Below are 14,236 nucleotides of genomic sequence, written 5' to 3'. Positions count from 1 at the left end.
TTTAACCTACATCAGTTTCATGATCGTGAGAATCTTCTTTTTGAAAAATATATGCTTTCAAGACAGACATGAAAGTAACAAAAAACTTCCAGCACACCCTGATACTGTTGGCAGGCAAAACACAGTCATTCATTTTTCCAGGGATGTTCCTTGCTATAAATGATATGAAAGTCCAACAGTTTCATCAGAAAATGAATGGGGAAATCCAGTAAGGAAAATAAAAAGCAATAATACCATAGCAACAAATACACCCAAACACCCAAAGATACATAGACTATTTTTTTGTATTGGGTCCCCATAGCAGGTTAATGCAGCCATGGCTGTCAGTGGGCACAGTACACCTATGATGACTGTGTAGTAATGTTGACATGGACCAATTATGGCTTCGATACAACACATAGACTTAAGACTGGTTTACCATTTTCACAGTATCTAGTTGAGGGGTCCCCAGACTGTGTTGGGTTCCACAGATGAAGTCCCCATGGTGCACAAACTGCCCAGAGACCCAGTTCTGATATGCTAATGGTCAGGGTGACAGCCCCCCTGGGCAGCTCCAGCAGCACAGCAGGGAAAGCACTGCTCAACATAGAGTTACATTGTTCTTGTGCTTGGCTCAGCAGTCAGGGAGCCACCTGCACCTGCTCTTTAAAGACTGGTAACATTGTAGTGGACCTAGACAGCAGACAGTAGCATCACACAACCAAGTACAGCACTGTTAAACACTGTTTAATGGCAGCACGTGTGTTGGATGTACTTTGATCCATTCACTGTTTGAGTGTTAATGTTGTCTCTGTGTGTACATGTTAATGTTGCATAAAACCCACGACAACATAAACTTAATTGTGCTGAAAAGAAAAATGGTATTGTATTGTGAAGGTTTGACATGCTCAGATAATGGTAAATTAATTTATGGAGATCATAAAAGAGAATAATACCATCATTTAAAAGCACCACTGAAGCACTAAGTTTTGTTTTGTTTTAGTTTTTTTACAGTTTTTGTACAGATTCACTGTAAATGATTATTAATCAGTGAGCTTGAGAGGTGCTGGTAGGTGGCTTTTTATGAAAAAGAGCCTGACTTCCAGTCTTTATGATAAGCTTAGTTAGCATCTTTACATCTGACTCTTAGCAGGAAAGCATGCTGTATGGATTGAAAGGTAATTTGTATTATTGACCACATGGTTAATCTTTGGGATTGCTTCAGTCAAACTCAGTTCAAGAAACTAAATAAATCTGGGTGATATAAGAGAGAGAAGAGAAAGGACAGAAGATATGGTGTGTGTGTGTGTGTGTGTGTGTGTGTGTGTGTGCATATTACTATGTATTGATTGACAGACACAGACTGCTGCAGCAGCTGAGTCTCAGCCCAGATACAGCACAAAGGTTACTGCTATTAATACACATGAACACAAACCTGTACACACACACACACACACACACACACACACACACACACACACACACACACACACACACACACACACACACTACAAAATGTTACACTTAATCTCACTCCATTATTGACACTTAATTTGACTATTCTGTGACATCAGTTCTGTTGACACTGCACAACTTACTCTGTTGGTAATAAAGGTTAAATTGGTCAGAAACCTTATGATGTTCATGTGAACACCAAAGATTCTGTGTCACTGGTTCAACCTTTCTGTACCCTTCAGTCATCTCAGTAGGAGCAATGTGACACCTTCAAGGCCCAGCAGGCATATGACACGGCGAGAACATACTCTGTATTTTTATGGGTCCGTGTGTGTGTGAGTGTGTGTGTGTGTGTGTGTGTGTTGGAGAGGGTGTCACTGACAGAGAAGAACAGAAAGGCTACAGTTACAGTGGCGATAGTTCGATCAATGAAGATATTCTGAAGCTACAACTCTGACGTCTCTCGGAATGACACAGCAGTTGCCATCGCTGGGTGGAATACAGTGTCAGCGATTGCATTTCTGCAGAAGTGATCAAGAGACAGCCAGCTGACAATCACTGCACAGAGGAGGGAAACGGGAGGAAGACATATTGGAAACCTGCTAGACAAGGTCAGAAAGTGCTGAAGCTCAACTTGCACTGCTGCATCTGCAAGAAAAACGAGCTAAGCAACAGTTATGTGGTCTGGCTGCATTGTTTGAGCCTTCAGTGTGAAACAAACACTGCAGCTACTGGCATATACAAGAAGCTCCTGAAGACTGAAGCTTGTCACCGTTGGATTGCAGTGTGCACATATTTGTGGCCTGCTGTCATTTCATTCATGTCACAGAGTACACTCTACAGTGTGAATGGACGCCCAGCGCTAGCAGCTAACATCAGTGGACTTTTCTGTCTACGCAACCATCATCTTTATATTTCTGGATCTGGACTAAACTTCCATCAGTGAGCCAAAGGATCCGAACAACCTTTGAAAAATATTGTTTGGTTTGTACAGACTGTTTTTTTTCTAAGGGGATTCACAGCATTCAGCCAGGGTGTTAAGTGCATTCTAGACAGGATTACAGCCATGTCACATTGAACAGCTCATTAGTCTGAGGTGCATAATCTACACAACATACTGCTGCATTCAGAGCCAGCAGTACTCCATCTTCATAGAGATATATTAAGGTAAGATCCAGTCAGGAGGTTTGGCAGCAGGGCCAGATGTTCCTCAACACGTTGTTGGTGGTCCTGACGGACCTGGCTGCCCGGTTCCTGGGTAACACCGTGTTCCGGCAGCACTTCCACCTGTGGCTGTCAGCAGTGCTCATGTTTGGCCCTGCACTGAGCTTCTGGGTCTCCCAGCACAGCGTCTTTGCCAAGAGAACCCACTTCCTCTACAGGTGAGCTCCTTCCTGTTTGCTTTCCACTCACTTGATATCTTAGTATAATTTTACCAATGTGCAGTAATGCACTCCATCTAACACTGCAGGCCTACAATGCAAGCCTGCACCCTGACTGTGGTACTGTTCAAATGACAACTAGCAGAAGAAACAAACTTCTGGAAATTGGAAGATGTGTCAGTGTTTTTTTGATTGAGTTGTTCAAAGCTGGGGCAGCAAATTTCTCCTACTGAATACATGTAAGAATAAGTTTAAAGGGTCTTCATATGAGATGTTGGACATGGATATAGCAGCAAACTATTTGCTGAGCAAGTGGAGTGTTGTAATCCAAGCTCTTTGTTCTCTGTGTTGGTAACAAGTCCGGCCGCTTGATGTTGTTGAATGTATGTGATTCCATCCTAGTGAAACAGCTGAACCTTCCTGACCCAGCAAAAGCCTCAGGTCAAAGGCAAACCAGTGCTTGCTGCCTTGAACGACGTCTGAATGTTTTACACAATGTTTTAGTTAGCTAAGATTAAAATCAAGCTAATAATTATGTTACATGGATTTAGGGCCCTTAGTGGGTTAAAGAAATATCTACTTGCAAAGCTGAATACATGACTTACTGTGTAGAGAAATGTGTGTGTTCTACTGCAGATGTGCCTTACGCTGTAGCTCTGTCGCAGGGCCATGCTAATCTGCATAACATGTTGTTTTGGCAGTTAGTAACAGAAACCAGAAATGAAACACCAAGACCTCCACTGATGAAATCCAACTAACTGCACAGTTGTAAACTTAACAATGGTCATCTGTATTTGGCAGAGGCATTGTTTACTGATGTTCATTTGTCCGTTAATGTGGAGTTGGTGTCCTGTTGTTTAAGTAACACACCAACATGACAACACTGAATTGACCTAATTTCCTTCCATCACTTCCTCGACTCTACATGTCTCCTCTCCTTGTTGCAGGATGTTCTTGCGCTCTGGTTGGGGCTGGACCTGCGTCTTTGCTGGCTCCTTTGTCTTCCTCCTCTCCTTCTCCATCCGCCGATCCCTGTCTCTCTCCGTCCGTCACCTCTCCCGGCTCGGGGTGGCTGGCGGGCTGTGGTTTGGTTTCTGCAAACTCCTGTACCTTCTGGAGAACACCACAGGAAGCTGCTACGAGCCTTTACTTGGCGGCCCTGATGTTGCTAATGGGCAGCCTATGTTGGTGCTGCGAGAGGGAGAGAGTAAGTCTGTGTGCCTCAAAGCTGGGATGGTGTGGAGGGGGTATGAAGTCTCAGAAGATGTCTTCCTCCTCTGTCTCTGCTGCTTGCTGTTGGCTGAGGAGACAGCAGTGTTTGGCCCTTATCTGAGCCTGGGTGGGATATCAGATGCCCCGCTGAGGATCCTCTTCCTGTTCTGTGTCCTCCTGCTTGGACTCTGGATCTTTCTGCTGCTCTGCCTCTTAGCTTACTTCCCTCAGTTCCCCACGCAGCTGCTAGGGGGCGCTCTGGGGTGTCTGAGCTGGAGGGGACTGTACCAGGGCTGGTACCGCCGGGGGCCCAGCTGGTGCTGCCCCGGGAGGCCTGGACAGGGACTGCTCAACACCAAGAACAGCAGTACTGAAGCAGAGGATACAAAACTCAACCACGATCACTGCAATTAACTGGGGGAAAAAAACAACAACAAAAATGACACAAAGACGAATTAAATCAACAGCTGGGGGTTGTTCGGCTCAAAATTCTGTTCTGTCCATTTGTTTGTCCTAACAGCGAGAAATCTTGTGCATGCCTTTTTTTCTAATGTGTGCCAGTAAAGCAAATATATGCTGTAGTTTTCTGTGACGTCATAACAGGGTCATAGTGGTTAACTGGGTATTTTCCACAAGCCAGGAATGGGACAGTGATTGCCAATAAGATTCAGGCTGGAAATGTTTCTGAGACTTTACTGAACCTAAAGCTCCACTTGTGTTTACAATACAGAGAAAAAAAAGTAACTGACATGATTTGATTGGTATGTGATTTATTAACAGAGGAAATATAAAAACATTGGTCAATGATTTGGTTACACAGTTTCTCTGTTCAGGTGTATCTATGTCACTTGTGTTCCAAACTTCAAACTTCAGTCTCAGTTAACTTCCATTGTGTCCTGTTTTGTTATAGCATGTCTCATCAATTTTCATCCATTGTTGCATTAAAAATAACTTCCGTAGATTGTACTATTCCTCTGGTTACCATATTCTCATTCCGTTTCTTGTGCCAGTTTATACACTGTGTGAGTATACAGAGGCCAACAACACTGTACAGCCATGCAAACAGCTGTGAGGTGACAGAAGGTTGTGTGTATTCAAGTTTACCATCTTAATTTAGGTTCTTAATAATAACAATACATTCAATTTATATAGTGCCTTTCAGGGTACCCAAGGACACTTAACAAAGTGGAACAAACATATATGAAAACAAACATTCGTAGCAGACTTACACATTGGCACTAACAAAAACTACAGCTGCAGATAGTGACGTTCATTTCCTTTATACTAATACTTCGGAATTTCATTAGACTTGCAGGTATTAGGCCATAATCCTCTCAGCTGTACCTTATTGCTCATTAGCATTCATGTTAACAATGCTAACTAGAACCCTAAGATGGTGAGCGTCGTAAACATACTGGCACCTGCTAAAAATCAGTAGATTAAACTGCCTATGTAAGAAATGTTCTTAGTCTCTTCAGGTGGTGACAGTTGATAGAAAAACAATTAGGTGACAGACAGACAGAGAATGTAACTCAGGCCAGATGTGAACCAGGAGTGTTGCAGTTCACAATTAGTATCTCCAAGTCAACTGATTTGACTTTGTAAGGCGACACGCCTAGAAATATGCAAATTGTGTTTGAAGTTTCTAACATTACAGCGCAAACAAAAGGAAAACGTTGTGTAGTAATTTGTGTCTGACTCATGCTGTATTCATAACAAATTAACATGTCTTAATAAAAATTAGCCAACATTTAATGACTAAGCTCCAAAATGCTGACAGTATCTAACAGGAGAAACACTTCACCCTTCAGCTACCTGTGAAGAAACAAGACAAAGGACCGTACTTCCTCCTAAATTTCAATTTATTGATAAAACGTCTCCAGACAGAAAATATTTACAAAAGATTAGCCATCAAACAATAGAGAAGAAATGTTGTCTGGTCATCTGATACAGCAAATCAGCTGTCAACCTCAGTAATTACATGCAGTTTCACAGCGCTCAGAAGGTGTTCAGAGGTTGTACCATTCATCACTTACATCATTACAAAAACATGAAGCTTTTGTCTGGAAAGCAGGAATCAATTCATTTGTGGTTGATTGCAGCTGGGTCAACTCAGCATCACCATCATCCATGCTTTCACTTCTAATCAGAAAATGTTCATTAAATCTATCAAAAAAAAAAAAAAAAAAAAAAACTTCAGGAAAATCCGTTCTCTAAAACAAATGAACCAGAGGACCGTACTTCCTGACAGACTGTATAAACACAATTATTTTTATGACCATCTAAGATTGACAGGAAGTACATGGCCAGTAACAGTTAAGGCATAGTTTCAGCTTTTGTCTTCCAAAGACAAATCTCTTCTTTAAAAGTCAGGGCCATACTCAATGAACAACATTGGCTTAGCTGGTGTCACCATTTCAATATGGACCAACAAACGTAAATGACAGTGGACTCAGTGACATCATTAATATCTAAATATTGCCGCGCCATTCATTTTGCTAGATCTATGTGCCAGTCACCAGCAGAGAAGACTGCTTCAGCATTTCATTCCTAAACGTTATAGATGGTATGTGTGTCAATGGTATGCACTGCACAGCAACATCACTGATGACATTTTTTTTTAATATTACCAACATGGTAAACATTAAAATTAAATTAAGATTTGTGTTAAATTGGGGCACATCATAATGTACTCTTGGCCTTCAGTTGCAGAAGCAGTGAGACAGTGAACTGAAGCTGGCGCTTTGAAGGTGTCTATGTGGTGTTAGATGGCAGATTTGTGGGGGCACAAAATCATACACAATGAAATATTGAAGGTTTTGGGGAGGGAATGGAAAATGTAAGAATTATCAAGGGAAGAAGGGGATGGGGGAGTTAACAGAGTTCAGGGGTTCCCAGCTACAGTTCATCATGGCATCATAGAGCTCCTCGCTGCGCTGCATAAAATCTTTGTTCCACTGCTCCACATCACATTCAGGGATGGCTTCTGTAAAAACAGAAAAAACACCAAGCAATTATATGTACACATTCACAATGTGATTTTTATCTGTGAATTCAACAAAGGCCATGGTCTTAAGTAACTAACATAAAAAATGCTGGATAAGACTGGGCACTGTTTTCCTGTACAGAAAAGTAATGGCCACAGCCTTTTGTGGCACCAGACAAATCTCAAGTAGCCCTTAAGCATTCCACTGGTCTGGACTGGACCGTTTCAAAACAAATTAACAAAAGTGACAGTGTAGAACCAGAGAACATCTTTTTTTCTCCACACATTATTCTTCCTTTCCAAAACACAGTCCCTACATTTCTGGCCACACAATTTAGCTACAGAGTGACATCACTGGAGGCAATTTATCAGATTAAATGCAGCTTCCTCTGGAGCGACAAAATGTTTTATACTACATCTACTGTCCACCAGTAACATGACCAGTTAACATTAACATTTTACCTGCCACTGAATTGATTACCACTGTTATTGTCAAGTCAAGCCAGTCTATCAGCTACATATTCAACAGCACTTGGCTGGTGCTAATTTTGAACATCTACTAATTATTGCTTCAAAAACGACAAACGGATCGAGAATAAAAAGACGCCACTATTCGTCCCTGAATGATGACAAAGCCCATCTGACGTCACTGCAACACTATGGAGCCGTCCACACGAAAATACTCTTTTGCGAAAACGCACACGTATTGCATCATATTGGCCGACGGCCCACATGGATCCTGAAAACGCAGCGACTGAAAACGCACTTTTTTGAAAACAGGTCTCAGGGTGGAGAAATCTGAAAATGCAGCCCTCCATTACCAGTCCACACAAATGATTCTGGTTTCCTTGCACTCGCCATTTTCATCTTCTTCTTGTTGTGTTCGGTTTCTCCGTCTACTGTCTGTTTACAGCGCGCAAGCTTAATGCACATGCTCTGTGTCGTCTTCTTTGTTTTTGGTGAATGTCAAGCGCCACCTATAGGCCGCGAGTATGAACTACAGCGTTTTTGGTCGTTTTCAGTGGATCCGTGTGGACACAAATATTCTTAAAACGATGACGAGGGAGACAGAGAAAAAAAAGATTGTTTTCGCCCGTGTGGACATGGCCTATGGAAGTGCAATTCAACGCAGCATGGTCTGACTGGGTGTCGCCAGACATGGCAATGAAAAAGCCCTAAATTGTTCACAGCTATGAGGTATTTACTCCTACCTCTCCCTTAAGAAAGACCGGTAAATGTATGGTTCCCAAACCAAGTCAAAGCCTTAAAGGTGAAAAATGTGATTTAAAGGATCCAAACTGTCAACGCAAGAATGTGCCATGATGGGCTAACAGCATATCCTGACAATCTGATGATAATAATGGAGCACAAAAGAATATTTTCAATGCAAAACAAAATAAAAAATGTATCTGGGTGCAGTGGGGGGTTGGGGATCTTACCTTCTGCATTGTCCTCCTCCAAACCCACAGACTCCTCGTGGCTCTGCCGGGAAATGACATTAAACAATGTGAAAATTTTCTTAAACGAAAAATACACTTGTTTCTCTTGAATGAAAAACTCTTACCTCTACAGCTCCTGATAAGTCTGTAGTCATGGGCGGCATCCCCATGGGAGGAGGTGGCATCACATGGCCTGGTGGGGGGTATCCATAGGGCCCATAGTTATAGTTGTAACCACTGTTGTAGCCACTGTTATAGCCACTGTTGTAGCCACTGTTGTAGCCGCTGTACTGGTCATAGCCGCCCCACTGAGAGTAGTAACCCCCCTGACCCCCGCTGCTATTGCTGCTGTAGTAACTGGACTGGGACTGGTTGTAGCTGCTATAATTCTGGCCCTGGCTCCCATGGTAGTTGCTCATCTTCTGGCTGCAAAACAAGTAAGCCAACAATGGCTGAATATAATCTATCATGTGTGTTAATTCAAGATCTATCATATGCAAATCATTTCTAAACTTTCAAAGCTTTAAATTGTGTACCAAAATGGAATGTAAATAGATTCAATATGTGCAAGATGGCTAAGAACTTGAAAAATAAACACAATAGAATAACATGGAATCAAAGAATTATTTATAGATGACTTTTGGTTTTCCAAGTCTCACTGAAGATAGCAGGGTCCCTTTCTCCCCCATACAGTATTTCAGTCTCTGAGACTTTAATGACTACATACACTATTTTCAAGTACAATTCTGAAGTACTTTTAGCTTAGCATTTTATACTTTTTCCATTATGTTTTCTCGTCGGCATCTTACCTTTTTGCCACAGCAATACTGAGCCTGAGCGGCTTCCCTCCCAGCATCGTACCCTGGCACTCCTCAATCGCCTTCTTCTGCTCGCTCTCCTCCCCAAACTTGACGAAGCCATAACCTCTGCAAGTCAAACAGCAGTTAGACGACCTCTCCACACCACCAAACACTCCATACTTGGTAATTAATAGCCAGTTTATAATGAGAAAACAGAATATAATGGGTATTATTATGGTAGAACTGAAACTTGTTGTTTTACTTTTAACATGAGGTAGCATCACTTGAATTGTGAGTTGCTCTTGCTTAGCCTATATGGGGAAAACAATAGTTTTAGCATACGACGTTAAGAAAACATTTCTTCAGCCTTTTTTCGAGTTGTACTGCTGGTCAACATCCACAGTACTGCTATCTAAACAATCATTACACCACAGAAACAAGGGCTCATTTTCATATTATTGTATATTTCTTACAATAATATTCAAACTAATATATTATACACCAAAAAGAAAATTAACGCAATATGTAGTTCAAGAAATCTTCTGATGTTAACATTTGTGAATCCAAATGGCTGTCCGGTCCACCTCTGAGAACTGACATACCTGGAGTATCCATACTGGTCAGTGACCACTTTGGCTCCCTTGCAGGAGAGGTACTTCTTGAAAACTTGGTGCAGTTGGAAGTCGTCCACCTCAGAGGCCAAGTCACCCACAAACACTGAGAACTCTGGCCTAAGACAAGTAAAACATCTAGTCAAATAACTTCGAAGTTGTGGTAAGCAAATTACATAACTTGAGATTTATGCAGATTTCACACAGCTCCCTCAAGAAACAAAGACTTTATACAACTATTTCACATATTACTCCTGGTACTTCCACACCTGGAAACACACTTTTGAGGTGTAGCTACATATGCATGTACTGGACTGTATTTTTTTCTTGCATTTACCATGCTGTGATATCAGAGAAGTTGATAGCGCAGCTTGGTTCAATTTGCCACACTAAAACTGGTGATGGAAAGGCAAATCGTTGCTGCTTAGTTTGGCCTGGTGTGGCCAGAGGAAAAAAAACTTGATTTGTCTATCTAGCCATATGTGGAACATAGTTAGTGTTAAGTAATGTTCTGTTTTCTTCTACATGTCCAAAGGTTACTCACTTACACACACTGTTCAGTTTTGTACCATTTGAGGCCTTAGTAAAGTTGCCTTCCTCCTGCTAAATCCTGAGCTCAACTGGAGTCATCCAAAAATATTTACAAAGTTAAATTGTGTTTCCTCTAGAGCATTTCCTCTGTCCCATAACTACACATTTTGGTTTTGCTGCTAAAATGTGTTATATTTGGTGCAGGGAAATTTCTATAAGCATGGAAATTACTGAAAGCAGCCTCTCTATTCCTAAAAGAGACACTCGCACATCAATACAACACACACTTGAGACATTCACCAGGAACGCTTGCACTGCTCAATAGAGCTGTCCCACCTGGGAAATACACCGACATCATCATCATGACGTGTACCGTCACGTCTCTTTGGGAGCCGCAGCGCAGCTTTCTGTGTGAATTACATGGCGGTTTTAATGCAGCGTCTCTGTGTGAGAGGGGCTATTCTCAGCCTCCGCGGGTACTACCACTTCCTGTCTGGGAAGACGCGTCAACGCAAATTACTCATGTCAACGAATTAATGCCGTCGATTATGTTGACTATGCGACGCGTTGTCCCAGCCCTACTGCTCAACATTATTTAAAAGATAATATGGTCTAGAGGGTCCAGTTGAGGTAGAGTGAAATTTCCATGCAGGTGCAGGTTTGTTAATTGGTGAAACTAATTTGTTCAGGTGAATAGTGGGTGGATAATATTTGGGTATACATAGTTTTGGAGCACATCTGGGCTGATTCAAACATTTACACACAAAGAGGGAATCAAAATGTTGTTACAAACAAACTAAATCTGTACTGTAAAATAATCCCACCTGATCTTTAATTTTCAATAATCAAAAAAGCTTTGAAATAACATTTCAGGGGAAAAGTATTTGAGTAAGGGTCAATTTAATTTACTTTAATCCCATTGCTGGTTACAGACAAAGGGTTTATTCTGACTTCAAATTACAAGAAAATGTGACTGGTAGTAGTGGGTGTAGTGGTTCTTAACTTAAAATAGTGATCATAACATGCAAAATGAACATGTAACTCATAGCTTACCCTGCTTCTGGCCGTTTGCCGTAGGTGGCATAGTTTAGCTTAAATTTCCGGGGCTGCACAGGGGAGAGAAAACACACACACTGAGCCAACATCAAACAGCAAAGACGTGTAGTATAGCACTGATATTGCTGGAAATAAAGAGTGGAGTTAATTATGGTTGTTATTTGGGTTTACATACCTCCACCACCCAGACCAGCCTTTAGCCCATTCCTCAGTTAGTTCCTACCAGAGACTCTATTCAACAGCTTCAAACAAAGTACACTCATGTACAAGCAGCCTTCAGCAGCAGGTACAGGCTGGTGGACAGGGGAGCCCAGCAGCTTGGCCAGCTCACATGGCCAGCAGCCTTTCAAATTAATTAGTAAGCAGTTTGGGCTCACAACTTTACACACTATGGAAGTGTTCAAGCTGGCTGGATTTTTTACTACAGCCAATAGAAAAGATAGTATAGAGAACCTTAATAGTATCTGTAACTGCTATTCGTTTTTGCTTCATTGTAATCGTCTTGGTTAAACTGATATGGCAGTATAGTGGCAGCCAAAGTAACATAAACGGTAAATCTAGCAGATTTGGCACATATAAGGATAACCTTGTATCATATTTACGTATTAAACATTCAATACTTTTGGTTACAAAGTGGACCAAGACTAGTTGAGCTCCACTATCCACAGTGAAATCAACAATTAAAAACTGCTTCACAGCATAACTCTAATACTGGGAAAAAAAGGAAGGCAGTATTAAATTGTCAATAATAAATAAATATATTCATGGAGAAACAATAATTATGTATTGCAGTAAGGATTGTATGAAATATAAATGAGGAAGTATTCTACAATTTCTCAAGAGAACTGACCGGGTTTGATCCAGGAACCAGTTTTCCGTTGAGTCTTTGGACACAGCGGTCAACACTTGCTTCATCTGCCAGCTCCACAAAGCAATATCCTGCTGAGCCACTGCACAAGGGGAGAAACAATGTTAGGGACACATAGATTGCTCTTACAGAATACAATCTCTTTCTAACAGCAATTACACTCACATTATAAAAGCCAGCAAACCTGCTGTCACATTTTAGTCAAGGGCAAGCAGTAGCCTAGTCTTCACGCAACACTTGGTGTAACCACTTTCATGGCTTTCCTGTAGCTGTTTATGGTAGAGGTGAGTCAATACTGGTGAAAGCTGTCCACCTCTACTATACATTTGTATGTGGGGAAACCTACAAGCACATCTTCTACTGTAATATCAGTTGTCTTGAAGGATTTAAAACAAAGACTGTTGTATGGCATGAAGTGCTCTGTACCCACCCTGTTATTCTGTGAGTGATGATCTTGACTCCAAACGGTGACTCTCCCATAGCACTGAAGGCCTGCTTGATGAAGTTCTCATCCATGTATGGGTCCAACTGAACACATAAAAACAATTTGAATGAGAATCAATTTGAATCAAAAACAGAACTGCACAATAGCACAGAAGATTGTGTGCAACTTTATGATGTAAAAACTATCAAATATGTATAAATGCGGCAAAAACGAGCGTGATTTAAGGTCCTCTGAACACTGGTTGATGCTACACCAGAAGCCCCAGTGTTTTTAATTTTATTATTTCCATAATGTATTCAAAAAGTCGCATTTTCATATATTCTATATTCAATACAAATAAAGTGAAATATTTCAAGCCTTTTTTTGTTTTCATTTTGATGATAACAGATTACAGCACATAAAAATATAAATTCCAGTATATCAAAATATTAGAATGTCACCTAAGACAAAGGATTTCTAATACAGAGATGTCGACCCTCTGAAAAGGATGTTCATTTAAACACGCAGTGCTTTGACTCGGCTCCTTTGGTAGAGTGACTGCAGGAGAGCGCTGTGGCGTGGAGCTGGCAGCCGGTACTGAGGTGTGACTGGAGCCCGGGTTACTTTGATAGCGGCCTTCAGCTCTTCTGTACTGTTGAGTCAACTGTCTCTCATCTCACTCTTGATAAAAGTCCAAAGAGTCTCTATTGGGTCCAGGTCAGCCTAGCTGGCACCATGGTCAGTAAACTAGCTACTGGTAGTTCTGGCATTGTGGGCAGGTGCCATGTCCTGCCTAGAGAGGAAATCAACATCTCCACACTGTCGGGAGATGTTGATTTCCTTTTCCAGTAGGACTAGTAACTGGTTTGGAGAGTAATGGTGTTAATAAAGGGCGTGAAGCCAAGTTGTACCAACGACGTACCTTACAACAGAGTTCAACCTAACCTTTTATGATAGGGGTCACTTATCCGGGTTAACTTTACGTAACCGAGCTAGCAACCAGTATGCGTAGCTAAGCTAAACTAAGCTAAACTGAGCTGAGCTAACGTTAAGGTTCCCATACTGAAAGAAAGACACTTTAAACTTACATCACCCATCCATAGGCTCGTCTGTCGGTTAAACATCTTGACGTCTGGAACAGAGATTAAACTTAAGAGGGGTTCGCTGGAGTTTGATGTGGGGCGCAAAAAGCCTAATTTGGCGGCGTTAAAACTTCTCCATACGTCCAAGCTACGTCCATGCAAGCTAGGTTCTTCTTCTTCTTGATGTGTAATGGCGGCTGGCAAACAACATTTTGGTGAATTACCGCCACCAACTGGTGTGTAGTGCGGCTCGGGAATCTGCTTTACATTTACTCATTCTTAAAATGAAAAGAAAATATTGATAATAATACAAAAAATATTAATTATTCGTGCATTCATACGAAAAATCTACTTACGCCAACTACCACATAGGTTTCCAAATTTATATATATATATAAAAAAAACTATGAG

The 14,236-nt window shown here is 41.4% G+C and overlaps 2 protein-coding genes across 3 annotated transcripts; one reads left to right on the top strand and one right to left on the bottom strand.

The window, feature by feature from the left end:
- Window positions 1-1,797: 1,797 nt before the first annotated feature.
- Window positions 1,798-6,222, top strand: fitm1l (fat storage inducing transmembrane protein 1, like). The gene is made up of 2 exons (XM_037084497.1): window positions 1,798-2,816; window positions 3,764-6,222. Exons 1-2 carry the CDS (start codon window positions 2,638-2,640, stop codon window positions 4,440-4,442), a joined length of 858 nt encoding a protein of 285 aa, XP_036940392.1. The 5' UTR covers window positions 1,798-2,637; the 3' UTR covers window positions 4,443-6,222.
- Window positions 5,872-14,026, bottom strand: trnau1apb (tRNA selenocysteine 1 associated protein 1b). Of its 2 annotated transcripts, XM_037084495.1 has the most exons (9): window positions 13,832-14,026; window positions 12,750-12,847; window positions 12,302-12,401; window positions 11,449-11,501; window positions 9,856-9,984; window positions 9,263-9,379; window positions 8,579-8,879; window positions 8,454-8,496; window positions 5,872-7,014 (listed from the first exon to the last, which is right to left on the bottom strand). In XM_037084495.1, exons 1-9 carry the CDS (start codon window positions 13,865-13,867, stop codon window positions 6,878-6,880), a joined length of 1,014 nt encoding a protein of 337 aa, XP_036940390.1. In that variant the 5' UTR covers window positions 13,868-14,026; the 3' UTR covers window positions 5,872-6,877. The 2 variants fall into 2 exon arrangements, with proteins under 2 accessions (XP_036940390.1, XP_036940391.1); XM_037084496.1 differs by lacking the exon at window positions 13,832-14,026 and having other exon boundaries at window positions 11,449-11,693; window positions 12,750-12,791.
- Between the last annotated feature and the right edge of the window lie 210 nt (window positions 14,027-14,236).

This window comes from Acanthopagrus latus, chromosome 21 (assembly GCF_904848185.1).
Source record: "Acanthopagrus latus isolate v.2019 chromosome 21, fAcaLat1.1, whole genome shotgun sequence".
In the NCBI taxonomy this organism is placed as follows: domain Eukaryota; kingdom Metazoa; phylum Chordata; class Actinopteri; order Spariformes; family Sparidae; genus Acanthopagrus; species Acanthopagrus latus.
Note: the sequence above shows the minus strand (reverse complement) of the source record. Positions and strands in the feature narration are given on the sequence as shown.